Here is a 23,570-nt window from a genome sequence, read left to right on the forward strand (position 1 = left end):
ATACCCTTTGACTGAGTTCTTCTCACTTATATCTCTGCAAAGAAAAGAAGGGGGAGAAAGACAAATTAAAATCTTCCAAAGATCTTGCTACAGGCAAATGTGTTTGTTTGAGTAGCTGACTGAGAACTGATAAAATGCTTCTGTGAACTCTCTTGTGCAATCATTTCAAGCAGCCAAAACAAAATCATAGAGCAGAATCATACAATGGTTTAGACTGGAAGGGACTTCAAAGATCATCTAGCTTAAACTCCCTGCCACAGGCAGGGACACCTCCCACTAGAACAGGTCACTCAAGGCCTCATCCAGCCTGGTCCCTGAACACCTCCAGGGAGGGAACATCCACAAGCTTCCTGGGCAACCCATTCCAATGTTTCACCACCCTCACCAGAAATAACTTCTTCCTAACATACAGTTTAAGTCTCCTCTCTGCAGTTTAAACCCATTACTCCTCATCCTGTCATTACCAGGTTGCTTTAGTGAGGCTTGAGTTTGGCTTTAGGAGCAAAGAAAGTCCCTTCTTTTACTACACAGTGTTTAAATCTTGTTCTGGGGGAAAAAATGCAATACTATTGTCGTAAGTCTGCTTTCAAACCATACATGTTGAAGTGCTGCAGCAACTGATTTTCTCCACAGCCCAGGATTTTACTGGGGTTATTTAGACTAGAGAACAGGAGGCTCTCCACAGCTCCCTGAAAGGAGGTAGAGTTGGTCTCTTCTCCCTAGTGTCAGGTGATAGGACAAAAGGAAATGGCCTGAAGTTTTGCCAGAGTAGGTTTAGATGGGTATTAGGAAAACTTTCTTCCCTGCAAGAGCAGTCAGGCTTTGGAACAGGCTACTCAGGGATGTGTTCAAGAGACATATGCACATGGCACCTGGGGATGTAGTTTAATGGCCATGGTGGTCTCAGGTTGATGGTCGGATTCAGTGACCCTAGAGTCTTTTCCAACCAAGGAATTCCCTCGTCTCTGGTGCACCTATCAACCGCTCACACATCTACAGAAGAGTTTCCTTTCATTTTCCATTCCATGCAAGTTTCTTAAGCCTAGAGCTGTTTCAAGTGAGCAGAATGTTCCCTAAAGACCTGAATGGGAAGACAAAAGCTCACCTGATTTCTTCAGCATAGCAACTGTCATTTTGGAGACCCTGTAACCTTTCTTTTCCTGACTTTGAAGTTATAAATTCAAACCGAGTCATACTGCTCACAAAGAACTGCACACCTGGTAGTTTAGATTGCTCCGAGCTCCTCACTAATTGAGATCACAGAATGGTTTAGGTTGGAAAAGACCTCAAAGATGACCTAGCTTCAAGCCCCTGCCATAGGCAGGGACACCTCCCACTAGAACAGGCTGCCCAAGGGCCTCATCCAACCTGGCCTTGAACACCTCCAGGGAAGGAGCATCCACAAGCTACCTGGACAACCTGTGCCAATGTTTCACCACCCTCACTGTAAAGAACCCTTTCCTAACATCTAGCTTGAATCTCCCCTCTGCCAGTTTAAACCCATTACCCCTTGTCCTGTCATTACAAGATCTTGTAAATAGTCCCTCCCCAGCCTTCCTGTAGGCCTCCTTCAGATACTGGAAGGCCACTCCAAGGTCTCATCAAGCCTTCTCCAGGTTGAAGAGCCCCAACTCTAGTAGCCTGTCTTCATAGCAGAGCTGCTCCAGCCCTCTGAGCATCTTCATGGCCCTCCTCAGGACTCAGTCTAACAGTTCCATGTCCTTCTTGTGTTGGGGGCTCCAAACGATACAGAGTACTCCGGGTGGGGCCTGACAAGAGCAAAGGGGCAGAATTACCTCCCTTGCCCTGCTGGCCACGCACAGTGATCATGTCATGTGTTGGATTGTTTACACCTGTAATTCAAAGACAGCTTTAGGATAGCCTCCTCTGGAGACTTTCAAAATCCATCTGGGCATAAGCCTGGGTGACCACGCATTAGCAGGAGAGTTGGACTAGATGATCTCCAGAGGTCCCCTTCCAGCCCCTATCAGGCTATGATTTTTGTAGCTAGATTCTCTACTAGAGGCTACCCATAAAAGAAGGTATTTTTAAAGACACAAATGAATTATGTGACTGTAAACAGTGCAGTTCAGTTCTGTGGTTTCCACCTAGTCTTAGCCTAAGTGAAACAGCAACAGAAATGGTTTTTCAGTGCAGGTGCCCATACTGAATTGGCAGCCATAAAGTCTCCTCAGCACACACGAGTTGAGTTTGGGCTAAGAAAGTGAAGCCATCTGTATTTTGGGATGTGTCTCCAACAGCAAAGAGAGATTTAGAGCAAGGCCACAGCTAAGACAAAAGGGTTGATGTACCTGCTGCCATGGAGAACCAACCTGCTCCTGACCAACTCAACACTGAAAACCTAAAGTCATAGAATGGTTTGGGTGGAAGGGACCTCCAAAAGGCACTGGAAGGCTGCTATTAGGTCTTCCTGGAGCCTTCTCCAGGCAGAACTCCAGCTCCTTCAGCCTGTCCTTTTATCAGAGGTGCTCCAGCCCTCTGATCATCTCTGTGGCCCTCCTCTGGAGCTGCTCCATTGGGTCCATGCCCTTCCTGTGTTGAGGACTTCAGAGGTGGAGACAGCACTCCAGGTGCCTTTGGGATTTCTGTGCACTGGGACTGCTTACGATTAGCATACACAGAGATGAGGAAAATGCAACATACTTATCAAAGAAAGCTTTCACTTTCAAGTTGTAGTTCAACTCCTGCAACTTCACCAGCAACCTGGAAAGAGAAACTGAGGTTTTCAATGACTGCAGTTGCAAAGGACAGCTTCTCTTCTATCACATTACTTAGCACAGGCATGTTCAGGCTGCACAACATGATCACATACAGGCTCCAAGCTTGTTTCACATGTGATAGCATTTAGAGAGGAAACTAGATGGGCAAATGAGTTATTATATTGCATGACCAAGTGATCTGCACATGTCTTCTCCTGTTTGGATGACGTTTATATAGTCAATACCCCCCCACTTTTACTAAAGGGTAAAAGCTAAGCACATGTTAAACTTTGCTTGAAGGTATCCCCTCAACATAGCACCTTCACTCCTCCTGACCTTAGCACTTGAGCTACAATCCTCAGCTATAGGAAGCTGAGCCTTGAAAAGCTTGTCGGAAAACAAGGGGAAAGGGGAAGCATACCTCAGTTTTACAGTAAACTGAACTCCTGTCTTCAGGACTAAAGGCCTCTGAGGATGTGTTGGCATGCAAGGCTGCCTCTCTACCACAAAGGAGCTATGGAAAGAACAGATCAAAGGCACTTGAATTTACTAAGGTTGTCTTACAGAAGAAGAGAACTTAATTTAAAGCATGGTGATTTACCAGCACTACTGAAAGTACACTTCTATTCATTCAGTTTCAAACTACAGAGGTCTGTGTGTTGGTTTCTTTCACTTGTACCAAGGGGGATAGAAATACTGCAAGTCCAAAGTGATTTCACAAGGGTTGGCTTTTCCTGAAGACATTGATGGCTTGAGGAATCAGAGTTGCTGTCTCAGCATTCCCTGAAATCATACAGCACCTGAACGCATTATGCTGGCTACATCTGTAAGTGAGGAGTGTTGCTGTCTTGGGCACCTTTTGTGCAGCATCGTGCCAGACAGAAATCCTGCAGTATTTTTACTGCTACCAAGTCTCGGGCAACATGGAGGACTTCTCCTTCCACTATACTCACAGGCAAGGTAACTGAAGAGCAGCTCACACAGAAGTTAATCGGCTGGGTTTCTACAGCTTGTCCTCACTGCCTTTGCTTTGTTGAAAAATCAATGCCTGTGTCTTCCTCAGTTTTCAAAGCACTGAATGGGACTCTGGAACTGGGGATTCTAGACCCCTCAGAAGAGAGTGTCATTGACTATCTAATACCCCTGCTCTTAAACTGCTAGATTCAAGTCTTCTGCAGCATCCATATTTTTGCCTGCTGGGACTCTGGTCTTGTGTTGGGTAACTTCCAGCTACAGTACCTTGCATGGCACAGAGATGGGGCAGGCCTGTGGAAACTCTAGGATAAACCTCTAAAATGTTCACTGATCTCAGTATTTGTGACAGACTTGGGAAAACCTCAGAAAATGTGAAGTTAGCATGCAGCAAATGCTCGGAGCACGCGGGAAGGTGCTCTTCATCCATTTATTCACTCAAAACAACAGACAAGAAGGGTCTTCTAGTACCTCTGGATGAGCTGTCTGAAAAGGCTGTGGGTTCTGTCTGCAGAACTTGTTTGTTTTTTGTGATAGGATCAGGCTCATAGGTAAACTTCTGCTCCAGTTCCTCAAGCTTTTTGAGCTGCTGGCGGACTTGCTGTAGGCTTTCAGCAACAACAGTGAACCTACAATTACACAATCTTATCATTTTCAGCACGGTTTTGAGTTGTAACAGCACTGAGGACACCAGCCAGGTGACTGTCCCTAAGGCAGTGCACAAAGAAACACTTCTTGCTCATTGGCAATGTGATGAAGTAATAAAACAAACAAACAAAAAAAAATCAAATGTCCTTATGAAGCGACAGAATGAAAATGTGTCACATTAACCAGTTCACAGACTGTTAGGAGATGGAAGGCACCTCTGGAGTTCATCTAATCCAATCCCCCTGATGAAGAAGGGTCACCCCACAGCAGGTTATCCAGGATCACAATGTCCAGGTGGGTTTGGAATCTCTCCAAAGAAGGAGACTCCACAATCTCTCTGGACAGCCTGCCCAGGCCTCCATCACCCCTCACAGCAAAGTTTTAACTCATTCACAGATTGCATTGAGTTGGAAAGGATCCTCAAAGGTCATCTTGTCCAACACCCACTCTGCAGTCAGCAAGAATATCTTTAACTAGATCAGGCTGCCCAGGGCCAAATCAAGTCTGATCTTGGATGTCTCCAGGGACAGGGCTTCAACCACATCCCTGAGTGACCCCTTCCAGTATTTCACAATTCTCACTGTAAAGAACTTCTTTCTTATGCCCAACCTAAATCTGCCCTGCTCCAGTTTCAAGACATTGCCCTCATCTATCCCTACACATTTAAGTAGAATTTACTGTGTTCCAAGTTGTGCCTATAGCCCCTTGTCCTGTCACTGGGCACCACTGAAAAGAGCCTGGGCTCATCCTCTTGCTCATTGCCCTTTAGCTATAGATCAGCACCAAGAAGATCCCCTCTGTCTTCTGGGATATTTCACAGGTTGGGTGTTTCTTCCTAACACTGCAAGCTCCTGTCCAACACAGCCCTCAACTAGAGCCTTACCAGTTCTGCAGCTGGTCAAGACAAGCATTGGGTGGGCCACCAATGCACGCAGTCTGTTGTCTGTGTTTCCACTCCACCAGCTCCTCATTAATAAGAGCGCTCTGTGTGTGTTCTGTGGTGTTCAGCAGCTGCACTATCTTGTTCACCACTTCCTGCAGGAACATTAAATTACTCTGCTTATTAAAAGTACTTTGCATTAGCCAAGGTAGGACTGGGTTTTTCTGAGCCACCTGTCTTGCCAGCCTCTGTGAGGACCCTCAGAGTAAGTTTCTGACACCAGAGGATGTTTTCTAAAGCACCCTGTATCTTTTCAGCTGGAGTGACTGCTGGATTGAGTGGAGAACAACTCATCTTCAACATCACTGAACCATGCAGAGCCAGTGCCTCATATCTGTGGGTGTCCCAGGTGTGTATCAGGGATGGCCCAATGCTTGCTGTAAACCTCAGCAGTGCAGGATGAGTAAGCATATCACAATCTAACAGAGCTGCAGTTTTTTATCACCGTTTCCTCATGAACATAATCATCATTGTGACACCTGACAGAGTGTGACAAACGCTGCTAGAAGAAGAATGTTGTTGACAAGGTTCTAGATCGTTCAGCCAGGCTGGAAAGGATGAAATCTTTGTTCAACTGGCAGTTTTCTTTCATGCAATTTATGTCAGCCCAATGAAAATGACCAAGTCTTCAAAATAAAGTTTTGATGCCTTCTGAAAGAAAACAAAGCATTACCTACCTCTTCAGGTCAAGGGATAGGAACATCTTCTTGAGATTCATGTGTTCTTTCTTAGAGTCATCCTGCGACATCCCATTGGACTCGTGCTCTGTAAAGTAAGTTCACATTGTGAAGGCGAGGCTGAAGGGAGAGCAACAGCTCATGGCTGTGGGATGACAGGGTTCACAGAATAGTTTAGGTTGGAAGACACCTAAAAGATCATCTAGTTCCAACCTCCCTGCCATGGGCAGGGACACTTTCCACTAGACCAGGCTGCTCAAGGTCCCATCCGACCTGGCCTTGAAACACCTTCAGGGAGGGGACATCCACCACCTTCCTAGGAAACCTGTTCCAGTGTCTCACCACTCTCACTGTCAAGATTTTTTCCTAATATCAAACCCTCAATCTGCTCTCCTCAAGCTTAAAGCCATTCCCTCTCATCCTATCACTACAAGCACCTACAAAAAGTCCCTTCCCAGATTTCCTGTAAGTGCCCTTCAGGTACTGGAAGGCCACTCTTAATCTCCCCTAAACCTGCTCTAGTCCAGGCTGAAGAGCCCCAGCACTCTCAACCTGCCCCCATAGGGGAGGTTCTCCAGCCCTCTGATCATCTCTCCGGCCCACTTCTGGCTGTGCTCCAGCAGTTCCATGTCCCTCTTATGCTGGGGACACCAGAACTGGACATGGTACCGCAGCAGAGGTCTCACCAAGCAGAGTAGAAGGGCAGAATCAGCTCTCTCAACCTGCTGCTTTTGATGCAGCCCAGCACGTGGCTGTCTTCTGGGCTGCAAGCAACCACTGCTGGCTCGTGATGACTTTTCCATCAACTGGCACACCAAAGTATGGTGGGGAACACTGAGGGGAGAAGGGGGACTTGCTGGCTAGTGCCAAGTGAAGTATCCCTTAAAGCTTAAGGTAGGCAATATCTACTCTCCTAAATTTTTTTCCCCCTCCTTCCTTTCCCTTTGGAAAGGACAGCCTAAAATTAGCACTAATGCAAGGAAAAGACTCTATCACAGTGGAGCAGTTGAGATGTGAGCTTGCTTGTTTTTCAGAGCAAGAGGCTGCTTTCAAATTGTGATTGTATCATGTAAAAACCCACGCTGAGCAGTTTGTTCTCATGCTGCCGACATGAATTGTTTGTGTTACTTAACCTGGCAACAGAAGTCAACTCTCAGTCCAAGGGCAGATGTTTACAGCTTCCTCAGGGCAGCCTGGGCTGACATATCCTAAGCAGGTGCCCCAGCCACTACCTCTGCTGCCTACTGACCTTAGGTTGGAGGTTCTGTCTGCCTCAGAGAATCACTACCTGCCCTAAAGTACAAAGATCAGGGCTCAGTGCTCTCTCCAGTACCCATCCCTCTTCCGAGGGATAGTCAACTGACAACTTGTTTTGGAACCGCAAGGAGATAGGAGTTGGAAGGGATCTCCCGAGGTCATCCAGTCCAATCGCCCTGCCAAGGCAGGACCACTTAGGACAGGCCACACAAGAACCAGATGCAGGTGGGTTTTGAAGATCTCTAGAGAAGGAGACTCAACAACCTCTCAGGCAGGCTGCTCCACAGCTCCATCCCCCTCTCAGTAAAGTTTTTTCTCATGCTGAGATGGAATTTCCTGTGATTGAGCTCACATTCATTGCCCCCTCATTCTATCACTGGCTGTCACTGAAGAGACTGGTTTCGTTCTTCCGACAGCCACCCTCCAGGTATTTGTAGACACTGATAAGGTCAACTTTTAGCCTTTCCTTCTCAGACTAAACAGCCCCAGGTCTCTCAGTCCCTTCCCTCAAACCAGAGATGCTTCAGTCCCTTAACCATCCTCTTAGATCTCCACTGAACTATCTCCCTGTAGCCTCCTGTCCCTCTTGAACTAGGAAGCCCCAGAATGTACACAAATATTCCAGATGTGGTCTAACTAGGGCAGAGTAAGAGGGCAAGAAGAAACCTCCCTCTACTTGCTGAACACACACTTATGCTTGAGCGTGGAGAGTTGGAGGGCAGTAGGTTGTGAGGTTTTCTTGGTTTGGGGTTGTTTTGTTTGGGTTTTTTGTTGTTTTTAGTTTTTAAACAGAACTTTATGTTTTAATCTGCAAATGTTCAAGCCCAAGACTGGAAACTGAAGGTTCTCTGTAAAACAAGTGGTCAAAAAAGGCAAATCTATGCTACTGAAACAGTGTGCAGGATAGTTGCATGTGCTTCACTTAACACACAGGGGTCTACAAAACATGGAGCAGGGAAGGCACCTGTGGAGCACAAGATGCAAAGAGAAGCCTAAACTTAATGATTAGGTGTATGGCTGAATAGGCAGAGTCTAGAGGGCTTGCTGTTTCTAAGTGTAAAAGATAAAAGACTGCTGCACTAACAAAGAGGCTCTTTTTGTTCTTGTAAGAACAGATGGATGCTGAGAATCCAGGAATTCAGGTTTCAGCATAAAGTAAATTTCATAAAAGAAGGACATTAGCAGTAGGTTTGCCTGCAGGTTGTTAGGTTTAGCTTCCTGAAGCAAGACAGCAGAGTTTACTCTGAGCTCTACAGAGTAAGGTGTATCCTACGTAAGTAACTCACCTCTGTTCTGCAAAGTTTTATATTTGAAGTCATATTCATCTTGCATATCCTCTAACGTCTTGATGTCTTGCTCCACATCCTATAAGGCACAAACGAAAATGGCCACAATTATTCAATACTTCCACATAATGCAAGGCTACTGATGAGGAAACTGCTTCAGCCATTGCAGGGCTCAGATTGGAAGGGGCCTCACAGATCATCCATCCCTACCCCCTGCCATGGGCAGGGACACCTCTCAGCCTTCCTAGGCAGCCTATTCCAGAGTCTCACCACTCTCATACAGAAGAGCTACTAACTAAGATCCAGTCTAAACCTACTCTCCCCCTCTTTAAAACTATTCCCTCTCACCCTATCGCTAGACACCCTTACATAAAGTCTCTTTCCAGCCTTTCTGCATTGGAGAGCCTTCAGGTATTGGAAAGCAGCTATCAGGTCCCTCTGGAGTCTTTTTTTCTCCAGGCTGAACAACCCCAGCTCCCTTCTGAGGAAAGGCTGAGTGGGCTGGGGCTCTTTAACTTGGAGAAGAGGAGGCTTATAAAGATGTGAAGGGCAGTGTCAGGAGGATGAAGCCAGGCTCTCCTCAGTGATGACCAATGACAGGACAAGGGGCAATGGGTGCAAGCTGGAGCAAAGAAGGTTCCATGTGAACATAAGGAAAAACCTGGAATAGGCTGCCCAGAGAGGCTGTGGAGTCACCTTCTCTGGAGACATTGAAAACCTGCCTGGATACATTCTTGTATGACCTCTCCAGGTGGATCCTGCTATGTCACGGGGTTGGACTGGATGACTTCTCAAGTCATTTCCACCCCCTAACATTCTGCGACAGCGTGATTATTTTCTGTCACCGCTGACTGACTGAAAACAATGTTAAAACCCAAACCCATTACCCTTTTTTGGCCATCTGCTGTACTGAAGCTTTTCAACAAACACGTGAATCAACAAACATCAGCACTTTAGTTGTACTTACTGTAACACTTTTTTTCACAGTCCTAACTTTTGCATCCCAGCTCCTTCTGTTTGTCCAGCATCCCAATCACAGTGTTCTGTGCACTCCCCACTTCCATCTTGAGGGAAGGAAGCAAAACAACAACCAAAGTCAAACCAGTGTAAATTCTGCTAGCTGTAAATAAATTGCTTCATCTATATTCCCAGAGGCCGTCTGAGTTAGCTGGGGCAAATACAAAGTGTGGGGGGGGGGGTAAGAGCCCAAACCATCACAACCCAAAACTGTTAACCTGATTCGACAGCTGGGCACTGTTAGGATTTTCTCTCTTCTTTCAGACAGTTGTAAATAATCATTGCCATATGTACAGGGTCTTCTTGGAAGTTATCCTGGCATTAAAGACAGTCTGTTAAAGTTCAGCCCTCTAATTTCTCGTCCTTCAGTAAACTGCCTGTCAAAAACATTAGTGGGTGACTGTAGTGAGGCCCTGAGAGGCATGCATTAGGTCATATCATGCTCTAAGACTACAGGGAGCTTGACAGCTGCAACCAGCCTCACAGATGAGTGTTATTTTAGTTCATTGGTGCATGAAGAGATAGGACTCAGCACAAAACAATGATCAGAGGCCACTACCAGGGAAGGTGACATACTACCCTACAGTCCTAAGGAGCTCATCCTCTCTTGAGCCATCTCCATCACTTCTGCCCATACAGTGCTGGTTTTGAAGGGCCATTGTTCTAGTCTGGACAGGTACAGCTTTTGTTCAGTGATGTAAAGGAGAGGTGCTGCCTGCCCTTCCCCACCACATAGTCATGGCTGGATATAAGCTTAACTTTATTGTCTTACAGGCATGCAAAGTTGAGAGAGATATGCTCTGGATTGGTACTGTCTTGCTCTGCTTAGAATGACACCAACCCAGGGGGCTGCTGAGCTGTACGTGCCTTCCTTCTAGACTCATCTTTCACTGCTGATCTACAGTTGCTATCACATAGGTACGGCCTGATTATGTTTTCTCCTCAGAAAACAGGCCTCTAGTCACTGTCTTCTGCTGAGAAGCTAGGTATATGTGAAATAGGCTATGTATGTGAAACGTGGGGAAGGTGACTTTAAGGAAGATCCTCTGGCATAGAGCCCTACAAGGAGGGGAATACTAACACAACTCATTAAGCCTACTAAGGATATGTTCTGCACTGGTGGTTGTGGCCAGGGGGAGGTTACTCTCTTCTCTCAGGTGGCCAGCACCAGAACAAGAGGACACAGCCTCAGGCTGCGCCAGGGGAAATTTAGGCTCGAGGTGAGGAGAAGTTCTTCACTGAGAGAGTCATTGGGACATGGAATGGGCTGCCCGGGGAGGTGGTGGAGTCGTAGTCCCTGGGGCAGTTCAAGGCAAGGTTGGACGTGGCACTTGGTGCCATGGTCTAGCCTTGATCTCTGTGGTAAAGGGTTGGACTGATGATCTGTGACGTCTCTTCCAACCTTGGTGATACTGTGGTATTCACCCATAAAATGTTTTAGCCCTTTTCTTTGTCACTAGGATGCACAGAATTGCTGTCTAATGACAAGTCCATTTGCTAAGGTCTGCAGTTCTGCAGTTATATGAAAGAACTATTTTTCGTGTTTCTTCTGCATCAGCAGCTTACTGAGAAAAGTGACTGGGGAAGGGGTTGGACAAGTGAAACTACATTGAACAAGCAAAACATTTGAGTAAAGGCTCTGAATGTAAACACGACAAAAAAAAAATCTTTTTGCTAGAATTCTCAGAACTAACTGTACTGGTAATAAAACTAACTGTAGCCAATTAAAATTATGAATTCTGCCTTTTAGCTTAAGATTTTTGTCCATTTAAGGTTGCTCAGAGGCATCCCAATTGCACTGGTGAAGCAAAGCAAGCAAGTCTACAGGAATAAACCCTAGGCATACCTGAAGATTACGCTTGCTTTTCCTTATGTTGTGCTGCAGCAAAAAGTTGTTTTTATCAAAGAATCTACTAAACTGCTCATCAAGCTGTGACAGCAGGTCATGGAATAGCACCGTTGCAAAAGACACATTGTTGGCTGCATGTTCCCTGGAAACAATTCAAGGCATGTTATGTTAAATACACTTTCAAGACAGCATTCAAGACATGCACAAAGGAACACTTTATTTTGACCCCTAATTCTAGATGTAGTATATGCAAGCAGTAAGGATCACCTTCAAAACACAAGCTCTTTCTCTCAATTGTCCTTACTTTCCTTGATGCAGAATGTTGTTTTCCTGTGTATTATCCTTGCCACACTCAACTGTGCAATTTGATTTACTAATTCCATGCACATCAGGAAGCTAAAATTGATGCATGTGCGCACTGTATCAGAAAAACACCCCATAAAAATCTTGGCTCAGGTTCAAAGTCTGTGAAGAGCAAACAGGCTGAGGTGCCAAGGAGCCATTCATTGGTCTTAAAACAGCCACTTTTGTCACAGGCCAACTAGGAGGAAATGTGAGCCAGTACAATTGTTACTCCAGGTGTCAGGTCCCTGTAGAAAGCCTTGAAGAGGTGCAGAAACACAAGCTACAGCAGCACCAATGCAGCTACTGAACTGCCTACCATGAAAGTTCACCTAGCAGCTTGCTTCCCCAGTATTATTTCACCACCTATAACGTGCATGTACAAACAAGATTGCTTACCCACACATCCAGAAGGCAAATTTCTGTGCTCTACCAATCTGGTTTTCCAGCCATTGAGCCAGGTACTGCCTGATTTCCATAGGAAGCTGTCATCGTACAGCTGGTGGACTTGTTCCCAAAAACTTGGAATCAAGTTGTTGCAGCTGATACACTGAGTCATTCTTAAGGAGAGGGGAAAGAAGAAAAAAAGTACTTAAAAAAAAAAATAATCAGTGGAAACATTTAAATAGTATTTGAAATGGTGAAAAGCACTCATTTTACAGTTTTCAGGAACAATGGCAAAGGAATAGGAAGGGAAAAGCTTCTGGCAAACACCACTATTTGCTTCTCATCTCTAACAAATCTATAAAGCTGATCATTATGACTGAATTCAGTTTCTGTGCTATCTTAATTAAAAAAAAAAAGGCAAAATAAGATAGTAGCATGCTATTACATGAAAGCAACTCAAAGCTCTATCAGCCTACCCTAAGAAAATATGCTCTCTTTCTTCCTTTGGACCTCTTTTCACAGCATTTAGAGTACTGGTGCATTGCCACTCTCTTGTTTAATATGGATATAGGAATGAGAACCTGTTTGATGCTGTAGTTTGTAAACAGAATTCCACCTTTTGTTGTGGAAATCACAGGATCACAGAAACATTCACATGGAAAAGATCCTCAGGATCACTAAGGCCAAACCGATTACCCTATTCTAAAAGGTTCACCCTAACCATGTACTCCCCATTAGTGAAAAAAAAGAAGGAAACCTCTGGGAACCAATTTTCAGATGTAATTTGTAGCCTCACTTGACTGCTGCAGTCACATGAAATGGGGAAGTACTGGAGAGATGGTTTATTTTCTACTGCATGCCTTAGTTCCCACAAAAAAAATTTCAAGCTAAATTAATCAATCCTTGCAGCAGACACAAATTACCTAAATGAATATGATTGAGAGAAGCCATGCTGTACAGTAACAGCTCTGCAACACTGGCCTGATACATGGTCTCTGGCTGCAACCCAGTTAACTCCTCACTGGACTGCTGACTAGCATCTTGTCAGGACTGGACGATCTTTGATGTCTCTTCCAACCAGATATATTCTGTGATTCTGCAGTTGAAACAGCACGTAAAGCATGCCCAAGGAAGAGTTCAGACTGAGCACAATGGGTGGTGAGATGCAAGTCTTTTTTCAGAAGGGTGATAGGACCTATCCAAGGAATATGGAAGCATTGGGGTGAAAGGAATATCTTATTCAGGGCTTTCTGCCATAACCTTATATGCTTATATGCCATTCCCCTCAGCTCCTGAGCAGATACGCTATGCTGAGAAGAAATCAGAGCTAAAATGGTATTATGCTCTAAGTGTGGGTTTTGATGGCTTTTATGTGCATGGGGTTAAACTTACAGGTAACATTAGTATTTGAGCATGCTGTGGTGGAACAAGGCACAGTTAAATACAACATTGGTGCAGAAAGCTGAAGAATTTCTCCATGCATGAAGTTAGCCCATTTGGGACTTTTTCCTGTATTGTGTAAATAAAGATGTACTCTAATCTCCCTGTGCCTTAAAGCTGAAGAATTTCTCAGTGCATGAAGCTGTGTGTGTTTTTTTTCCTGTATTGCTTAAAGATGTACTTCAGTCTTCTGTGTCTTAAAGCAACTAGGCTGTGAAAGGACTGAGTAGTGGTGCAGAGAGCCAGGGAAAGCGTCAGTTACAGAGCCATATGACAACACAGCAAATGCAATCTGCAGGGATGCAAAGAAACACTAAAAAGCAGCAAGTCGGCACCCCTACTGTGGAAAAGGCATCAGAAAACAAGTAGTGGATACAGAGCTCAGCCTGCCAGTGACGGCGGTTGCAAGATGGAAAGCCCGTTTCGCTGTTCTGCCTTCCCTTGGGTATTGGCAGACGGGGCCGCATCCCAAAGGTACCTTTGCCCTGCGGTTGGTGGGTATGTGCATCGATACCATTCCCATTCAAGGGTCTCTCCCACAAGGAAACTCGACTTTTTTGTGGCTGCACTTATCTCCATCTAACCCTTAAGTACGCACTTAGCCCCGTACTTCACGTCCCTCCCGCTTTCCCGGGTGCTCTGCGTCTAAACGTGCGGTCGTAGGCCAAGGAGAGCAAAGAGCGCAGGAGTGCCGGCCCTACCGCCCGCGGCTTCACACTCTTCCCCCTACTGCTACAGCTCCACAGACCGTTCTACCTCGAGATTCCTCCCAGAGCAGCCGCTGGAACCACCCGCACTTATCCGAACGCCAAACCTCTACTCGAGCTCCGCATTCGCGAACCTCGCTTGCGACCAGAAATACCCCAGCAGGCGGTTGGTGGCAGGGCCAATCAGAACCCAGCCTTCGCCGCCTGGGCCAATGGGCGCGCCGCGGCTCCAGGTTGTCCCGCCCACAACCCTCAGTCTACCGCGTTGAGAGGCGGGGCGCCCAGCCCAACACCCCAAAGGGCTGCATCGGTGCCCTACCTGGTGCCCTACCTGGTGCCCACTGCTACGGAGTTCGCAAGTAGAAGAACCACACATCACACAGAGAGAGGTTACACCTGTTAGGAAAATACTAACAGCGCGACAGCGGCAAGCTGAGCCATAGGGTGACCACCGTCCCGGGGTCAGGCCCGTTTCTGCCGGCCCTCAGGAGCCGCGGGACAGCGTTATTAAAAGCCTGAGACCTGCGACAGAACGTGCCGCTGTCGAGAAGGCAATAAAGCCTGTGAGAAGTACTTTTTAGAGCATATGTAACAGGTGAAAGACAAGCTCGAGAGGTAGATGTCGCGGTTACGGTGTCCCCGCAAGCAGTCAGATTAGAAACCCTTAAAGATGACTCCTGTTGCCCCAGAAGGGAACATAGTGGAGCGTAAAGCTCCGCGGACTACCTCCAGACACCAGCCAAGGAGAGCAAGCCAGGGCCTTTCCGAAGAGTGCCATGGGTTAGTGACACGGGGCATTCACCCCGCTGCCTGATCCCCTAAGACGCAGCCACCTGCCACCACCGTGCATCTCCCCAGCGCCGGTTTTCCCCTCTCACCTGTCGGTTACGGCATCGGCAGCCTTCTCCAGCCACCCAACGCAGCTCCCGGGAGGTGCCCTGTAGGTGCCAGCCCCCGCCTCCTCAGGGAACGGGCTGCCCCCTTGGGGCGTAGTGCGCAGGCGCGGGGGGGGGGAGGGGGGGAAGGGAGGAGGACGAGTCGCACACGTGATTTCAGGGAAAGGCGGCGGGCAACCGGATAAGGGCGGCTGAGGGAAGCCGAAAGTGGAGTCTTCTGTTGTCCGCCCTTGCCGCTTCGTCCTCTGCCCCAAGCCTGCCCCTCGGCTGGCTGCACGTCTGGTCACAGCTGCTGCGCCTTTCCCTTTTCTGTTGGCCTCAGCGGTGAGAGGGGCCACCGGGTCCCGAGCGGTGACTGGCGGCTGGTATCAGCCCCCTGACATGGTGGCACTGATGGCTGACCTGGCTTAGCTCTCCCCCACTTGGAAAGCAGCGCCTTGTTTTGTCTCGTCTCACTGTCACGATTTATCGGAAGTTGAACGCATTGGAAGTATAAAGTAGTTCTGAACTATAAGCAATAGGACATGCTTTCCACCTCAGCAGTAAGAAAAATCTCAGGTTTTCCCAACTGCTGCTAGTGAAAACGCTCCGTGGCCAGTTCAGACAGGGCCCGGAAAGCAGTAGCTGGGGCACAGAGATCTGAGGGTGACCGTTGTCTCAGCTGGCTGCTGTGCGTGGGTGGGAAAGAATGGAAGTGTGATAAAGGAATGTCCAAACAGTTGTTAGCTTGGGAACCGTAGTGGAGATTTTGTTCAAGTTAGGGAAACATGCTTTAGCTGTTCCTAGAGTTTTGTCCAGTTGAGAATTTTCTTCCCAGGGAATATCCTTCGATGAGGAGGCTTCATTGTCATTCCGGCACCTTTATTTTAATAGTGGTTTTTTTGTTTGGTTTGGTTTTTGGGGTTGTTGGGGTTTTTGTTTGTGGGTTTTTGTTTTTTAGTTGGTTTTTTTTTTTTTTTTTTTTTTGTAGGACACTGCTACTACTACTTGGACACATGTAGTTTGTTTTGTATGAAGTGCCAACAAAAACGAGAAAAACAAAAATTCAGGACTCCAGGAATACTTAGATCCCTTCTTGATAACCTTTGTATCCCCTGCTTTCCTCAGATACAGGAGACAATTCTTAGTCCGTGGAAGAAACAAGTAAATAGAAAGTCCACTTGGTAAACTTTTGTGGTATGAAATGGCTGCTGACGTAGTGGATATAAATGTTGGGATAAAGACAAGCTAGAACAGAGGTAACTTTACATTTGTGCAATTAGAATCTTTAATGTCAGTGTGACAGGACACAAAGCACACAACAGGATTTGTTTTTTTTTTTCACGTGTTTTTGATTTTGCTGTCAAAACAGTGAATGCACAAGCACAGTAAAAGTACTTTTAAAAGTGGATGTCTTGTTTCTTGTGGTAGCATTTGAGGCATCCCTTTCAGGGTGTTGTTTATTTTCTTTCCTTTCCTCCTAAGTCATTCTACAAGAGACTCCTGCACTTATTCATAGTGGCATATCAAAACACTGGACAGGCTCCCAGGAATGTGGCTGAATCCCCACCCCATGGAGGTGTTTAAAAGACACATAGATGTGGTGTGAGGGACATGGTTTAGCACCAGACTGGCAACAGTTAGATCACGACTGGACTCAATATGAAAGGTCTTTTCTAACCAGAATGATTCTGTGTTCTGAAAGGGAAGTGTTCTGTTGTAACAGAAAGAGGCTGTGCTATATACATTTATCTTACAGTTGAAGGCTAAAGAGTCAAATGTTCCTCTAAGAAGTGAACCAATTTAAAGTAATAAGCCTTTCAATGAACTGTTAAACCTACCTATGGAAAATCTGTTTTAAAACAGTAGCCTAAAACTTCACGATCCACAAGGCTATTCAGTAACCAGAAATACATTGTGTTCAAGTCAAGATTTGAAACTCTGAGTTGCATTGCACAGGGAGCAAGGAGGAAGGAGATCCAAGACTGTGATGCGTGTGCCCTGTCTGGCCCCCTTTTTTACAGTACTCTCATGAAGCTTAGATGGTCCCAAGCAGAAGATGCCCCTATTTTGTTTGAGTTAAGATCATGAGATTAGAATCAAAAGACATGCAATAGCTGATGCAAGCAGAGAGGTTCTGCTGCTTGTAGAAGTCTGTGTCACTGCTAGTAAGTTCCCGAGTGATATCAACAAAAACCAGCAAGACTTGTATCTGTCTGTATCTTTAAAACTCAGCAGAAGTCCAAGTATCCCATTTTAAGACGAAATCTGCTTGTATTATCCCTAGGTCCCTATAAATTACAGATGTTACTGGGTGTATACACAATCTCTCTTCTGTGTTTTTGGCAATTTCTACAGGACACTTTCCTAGGCCAAATGACACCTAGGTTAAGAAATAGACATGTTTGATAATTTAAAATCTACTCCATGTTTCTGTTTCCATTCCATTACTTTCAACTAACATCAACAGCATGGGTGAGAGGAGTGAGTGAAAAAGAGAAACAAAAATCAAATGCATGTGTTACTCATTCAAGCAGGTCAAGTTTCATCCCAGATGTCTGAATTGTACCTACATGAAAAGACTGCAAAGTGTAAATGCTCAGGTGATTTTGTGGCATGTGTTGGCCATGTGTTCTGCAGAGAAGGATCAAATCTCAAATGACCCTGCATCCAGAGAATGCAGTGGCCGTTGACTGGCCTGTTTATTATTCTGTTAACAGAGCTTTCACGGTTCATGTGAGGGAAAAAAAAACCCAAAACAACAAAATCAGGATTTTCTCTTTGTAGTACTGGCTGTAGTGTCTGAGTACTTCATGCACAAATAGATTTGGCTTTTTTTGAAAGGATTAAAGTGTTACTATCCTGTCTATCAGTGATAAAATGGAGATAACCTTTTTGACACTATAATTTGTGTCTGTTTCTTTTTTTTAATTCCCTTCTCTCTGAGCCTTGCTTGCCTACCTTGTGAAACTACAGTGAGAACTGGACATACTGGAGAGCTGGGTGGAAAGGATCCTCATGAAGTTTAAGGAGGGCAAGTGAAGGGTCCTGCACCTGGGGAGGAACAACTCCCTGTACAAGTACACGTTAGGGATTGACCTGTTGGAAAACAGCTCTGCAGAGAAGGATCTGCAGTGCTGGTGGACAGCAAGTTCACCATTAGCTAGCAACATGCGCTTGTGGCCAAGGAAGTCAATGGGATCCTAGGATACATTACTAAGAGTGTGACCAGCAAGTTGAGGAACATCCTCCTCTTTGTCTACTTTGCCCAAGTGAAGTGACATCTGGAGGACTGGGTCCAGTGCTGGGCTCCTCAGTTCACAGGAGAGAGAGAACTGGAGAGAGTCCAGAGGTGGGCTACAGATATGCAGGGGGAACTGGAGCATCACTGACAAAGAGAGGCTGAGAGTCCTGGGCTATTTAGCTTGGAGAGAGCAGACTGAGAGGGCATCTTTTTGATGCTGATCAATATCTAACGGATAGGGACCAAGAGGTTGAGGCTGGCTCTTTTCAGGGGTGCCCAGTGATAGGACAAGGGACAACAGGCACAAGCTGGAACACAGGAGATTGTATCTCAACATGAGAAAAAACTGTTTTGCTGTGAGGTGCTGAAGGCCTGGAGCAGGCTACCCAGAGAGGTTGTGAGTCTCCTTCTCCAGAGGGATTCCAGACCCACCTAAATCTTGTGATCGTGGGCCTATGTGGTGTGGGTGACCCTGCTTTATCAGGGGGATTGGACTGCATGATCCAGAGAAGATCCTTCTAACCCCCACCACACTGGATTCTCTTAACTTCTACTGTGTGGCAGATAAAAATCTATGCTGGAAAATCTATGCTGCAGACAGTTTGTCTTTGGAAAAAAAAAACAAACCCTAGACATCTATGAGACAGTCAAACTCAGGGGGATGAGTCTTTGCTTTGAAACAGAAGCTAAACCAATGTATACAAGCTGATGAATAAACAAACTATATAACATAATAAACCCTAATTTCCCAAAACACATTAATGTGTTTAGTTCTCTTTAGATGCAGTTTTCCCAAGTAAAACATTCATAGTTTCATATTTACACCAATTTTATGCATGTTTATTCTGCAAGTAAAATTTATCCCTGCTGGGCCTTCCAAAGGCAGAAATTATTTGACCTTTTATCATCAAGGACAGCACTTCTGACTTTCAGGAGGCAGTTTGTAAACCCTAGGGAGAAGATCCCTGGTTTACCATGGCATTGATAACAGAAAGGGGCTTGAAATAAAACCGTGATGGCTCTCCAGGAAATGTTTATTTACAAGATGATGGGGAAGAAAATTCAGTTGCTTCATCTTTAACCCATCCAGTGTTCATGTGATTACTCAGTTATCCAGTATGTGAACTTCAGTCAGTTGAGTAAGGAGAACTCAGCTAGAAGAGAAAAAGAAAAGATTAGTCTCAGGTAGCCACTCCTGTTCATGCAGACAATCCCACTGCAGTGTGAAACCTCCTGTGGCTAAAGGTTACTGCAGTGTTATTTGAACAGTGTGATCCTAGTTAGGATCTGAAGAGGCTGTTTCTAGTTCTACACAGAATTAGAAAACACTGTTTGGAAACAGCTGCAATAAAAATTATCTACATTTTTAATGAACTTTTGTGGTTCTTGCAGCCTACAGATGTGTACTGCAGGGTTCTTACTGCAGGCTTGTTTTCCTGATGGGTAGGGGTATCTGGAGAGGGGAGAACAGAAGGGAACTCAGCAAGGCCGCAGAGAGTGTATAAGCTGAGACTGAGTTATTGAGCTGCTGGATGCTTTCTGCATCTCACACAGCACTTTTTACTGGCATCTAATAGAGGAAAACAACATTGATTTAATAATGTAGGTTGTCTGCTTGCTATACTTAGCCAGTTCTTCACCAGGTAGAGCTGTGTAAATTTGGGATGATAAACCCCCCCATATTTTCCTCATTTCCATTAGCAAAGTAAATAGAGTGGAAAAAGGAAGGAAGGAATTATTTAAAAATCTTCCAAAACTCTTTTCTCCCTCAATTTCTATCAAACCTTGAAAACATTTTGAGTAAGAGCTTTCATAATTTCACCTACCATCTAGCAGCACTGAATCACTTAGACTCTTAAATAATCTTAACCACTTAAATCTCTTTAAAAATAACATCACAGTTGTGTTTGAATCTCCTTTCAGTTGTTTGGGTGTGGAGGCTTTTTTGTGGTAGAATTTTTATTCAGGCTTCTGTTTCATTTTTAGCTGAAGAACTAGTTTGTTTTCAGTGCCATCAGATAAAAAGGTGAAGAACTGAAAAGAGTTGGGGCTGTTCAGTCTGGAGAAGAGGAGGCTCCAAGGTGACCTTATTGTGGCCTTTCAGTATCTGAAGAGGGGGCCTACAAAAAAGCTGGGAAGGACTTCTCAGGATATCAGGAGTGACAGGACTAGCAGGAATGGAGCGAAGCTGGAGATGGGTAGGTTCAGGTGGACATGACGAGGAAGTTGTTGAGCGTGAGAGTGGTGAGAGCCTGGAATGGGTTGCCAAGGGAGGTGGTTGAGGCCCCATCCCTGGAGGTGTTTAAGGCCAGGATGGATGGGGCTCTGACCAGCCTGATCTAGGGTAGGGTGTCCCTGCCCTGGGCAGGAGGGTTGGAACTAGATGATCCTTGTGGTCCCTTCCAACTCTGACTGATTCTATGATTCTATGAAACAGGGTGTTTTGCTCTTGACTTCCTCTTCAATGTGAGTGTATATTTAAGACCTCTCTACTTGTCTATCAAGTTTAACTCTGCTTCCATTCAGGGGCAGAATTTTGGTTTAGTATTGTTCTGTTTGTGGGTGAGGAAGAGTGTTTACAGAGAGGCATTTAAAGGGACATTGATGAGCTTTCAAATCCATGACCATTAGAAGTCATTAAATCACTGAAGACACAGAAAACTAAGAGTTTACTATTAAACAAAGGAGGTTCTCTTTTGAAGATGTTGAAACTTGCTGGATCCTGCCCCATGTAGCATAGGAAATGTCTGCACCATCCTTTCAGAATGTAACACAGCAAGTGATAAAGAGTTCTAAGTTTTCTCAGTGTTCTACAAGCAACAACTTTATAACCAGCATCTGTTTTATGTGTCCCTTTTGCTAAGTGTCAACTTATAGATGAGAAGTTCACAACTTACAGCAGTTTCAATCACTGTGGGACTCAGGTGTTCTCTCAGCACGGCATAAACACTTGGAGACATGGAAGAAGATCTGATGGAGAGAGTGGATCTGCAGAATCATTTAAGCTTTAAAAAAAAAAAGACACAAAAATATCTTATCTCCATCTCTGTAATTTGATGCATGGCAGCAAAGTATGGTGAATGTGTATGAAGTTAGTGAAGCCTGTAGTCAGGTTTGCTGGTGGCCCTGTTAGCACAGGCCACCAATCTTACATATACATTTAAAAATGGAGAAAATGGGACCAAGGATAAACCTGAAATCTGTAATATGAGCTGCTGGAGAAAAAAAAAGGAGACAAGCAGATCAGAGTAATATGAAGTTTGCATTCAATTTAAACAAATCTTCTGCCACATGAAAGGAAAAAGCACAGTAGAAGTAAGTTCCTCCCTTTCTGTCTTCAGCACTCCTTGGCCAAAACAGAAACACACCATGTGTTGCTGTCCCCAATTATTTTGAATGGGAGAAGGGAAGGCACAAAAAATGCTGAAATTATATGTAAAGGTAATAAAACAAGTAATTGATGTGCAGTACTTACATTTGGAGACAGGGATAAATACAGAAGGAAATAACCTTTGCCTCCCCTCCCATCTGAGGCTTTGAGATAGGTGTAAACATAAATATATTAAATATTGCCTAGTAATTTTATCTATTTGAACTTGGTTATCTACTTAAAGTGCTGCAGACCATCATAAGTTCAAAATATACTGTCCCTGTTTAGCTTAATAGAAGCCATAAAAATCTGGGGAATTCTGAGATGAATGTTTGAGTTCAGCTCTTAGTGCTCCCTTGATCTGAGTGGGTATCTTGGAATCTAACACAGAATGATGGAGAAAAACTCCTTAGGGCTTAAAAATGAAATATCCAATCCCACAGCTTGGCGCTTCTGAGCCTCTTGCTTTCAGTTCTGCAAATGCTTGTTTGGAGCTCGTCTCTACAAGTTCAGCTTCAGCTATGTCTTTTGCATGACTTTTGTTGGGTTTTGGTTGGGGTATTTTGAGGATTGGAGCACTAGGTAAAATTAAATGAAGAGGGAAAACATTTGTAGCCACAAATATTTCTGAGTGGTGTAGGAATTTGAATTCAAATGGCATTGTAAACTTTTCAGTCCAGAAGAATGGGAAAAAAACAAACAAACAAGGCTTGAAGGCTTTTTTTTTTTTTTTTTCTTTTTTTGAGAGATAGCACATTTAATCTAAAAAAGGGCCTGACTTGTAACTTGGACAAGAAAGAACATGGGCTTGAACTTATTTGGAGCCATTCTTGTCTAGCATTTTTGTACTTCCCAGTGTAGTTGACACCGGGGTTTGGGGACATTGTCTGCTATAATGACTTGCGGTTGGCTCAGGTATGTTGGGGAAAAGCAGCATAAAAAAAGGGCACTTTGCTATGAGGTTCAACCAAGTGAAAGGAAATAAACCAGCCTCTTCCAAGATGTTTGAAAAAGACAAGATTTCCTTCAAATTAGACACCATGCTACACTGCTTATGTAAGACAATGATGAAGCTGATAAGCAAGATGACTTTTTAGTTTCATTTCTTTTGAACACTCAAGCATTGATTTTTTTTTGTTTTGTTGTATTGGTCAGGAGAAAATCTACTTGTGCTAGTTTGAAGCAAGCTAGAATGTTTTGGTAACAGAACTAGATAACAGCAGTGAAATGAAAACAATGATGTCAGCTTCTCTCACAGTCTCGCTGAGAGGCTCTGGGAAGAAGAAGACTTTTTCTCCATTTTGTTTCTCACTCTTGCTTTTGCTTAGACCTGGTCACATCTCATTAACCCTGCGCCTACTAACCTAGCTCCCTAACCTCTTGTCCGCACCTCTCTCTTCCTGAGAACTGGGTAGATGTTCGAGCGTGCCGTGGGGGGAGGTGTTGGGGAGGTTTAAAAGCCCCTTCTGGGGACTCAGGTTTCTGGGAGGGGAGTTGTGCTTTTGTATTGTTTATCCTTTGTATATTTCTGTATATAACTGTATATAACTGTATATATTGTAAATAGCTGCTTGTAAATTCTGCTAGCTGTAAATAAATTGCTTCATCTATATTCCCAGGGTCCGTCTGAGTTAGCTGGGGCAAATTCAAAAGTGTGGGGGGGCGGGGTAACCCCCAAACCATCACACTACTTTTTTACTTTTTCTAGTCTAAGATCTCTTGTTATTTTCCTTTAAATATCATTGTAATTGTTGCCAATGCAACCTCTAAGGCTAGGCCTATATTTACAGAATGAGGCTAAATGACAGACACACAATGAAAACAGTTCTCTTGAAGATG

At 44.8% G+C, this 23,570-nt stretch overlaps 2 protein-coding genes across 2 annotated transcripts in view; both read right to left on the reverse strand.

Moving 5' to 3' along the window:
- Positions 1-13,135, reverse strand: part of LOC135187326 (signal transducer and activator of transcription 1-alpha/beta-like) — a 28,711-nt gene extending 15,576 nt beyond the window's left edge. Inside the window, 17 exon segments of the mRNA XM_064165938.1 lie at positions 5-34; positions 2,665-2,724; positions 3,142-3,234; positions 4,164-4,203; positions 4,206-4,321; positions 5,224-5,375; positions 5,954-6,045; positions 8,501-8,579; positions 9,468-9,503; positions 9,505-9,564; positions 9,736-9,760; positions 9,762-9,832; positions 11,364-11,508; positions 12,108-12,192; positions 12,195-12,222; positions 12,224-12,268; positions 13,118-13,135. Coding sequence (XP_064022008.1) covers positions 5-34; positions 2,665-2,724; positions 3,142-3,234; positions 4,164-4,203; positions 4,206-4,321; positions 5,224-5,375; positions 5,954-6,045; positions 8,501-8,579; positions 9,468-9,503; positions 9,505-9,564; positions 9,736-9,760; positions 9,762-9,832; positions 11,364-11,508; positions 12,108-12,192; positions 12,195-12,222; positions 12,224-12,268; positions 13,118-13,135 — 1,175 coding nt within the window.
- A 5,891-nt stretch (positions 13,136-19,026) lies between these two features.
- Positions 19,027-23,570, reverse strand: part of LOC135187771 (signal transducer and activator of transcription 4-like) — a 61,516-nt gene continuing 56,972 nt past the window's right edge. The window contains 6 exon segments of the mRNA XM_064166788.1: positions 19,027-19,515; positions 21,259-21,320; positions 21,323-21,366; positions 21,833-21,866; positions 21,869-21,895; positions 22,571-22,579. Coding sequence (XP_064022858.1) covers positions 19,489-19,515; positions 21,259-21,320; positions 21,323-21,366; positions 21,833-21,866; positions 21,869-21,895; positions 22,571-22,579 — 203 coding nt within the window. The 3' untranslated portion in view covers positions 19,027-19,488.

Source organism: Pogoniulus pusillus, chromosome 2 (genome assembly GCF_015220805.1).
Source record: "Pogoniulus pusillus isolate bPogPus1 chromosome 2, bPogPus1.pri, whole genome shotgun sequence".
NCBI lineage: Eukaryota > Metazoa > Chordata > Aves > Piciformes > Lybiidae > Pogoniulus > Pogoniulus pusillus.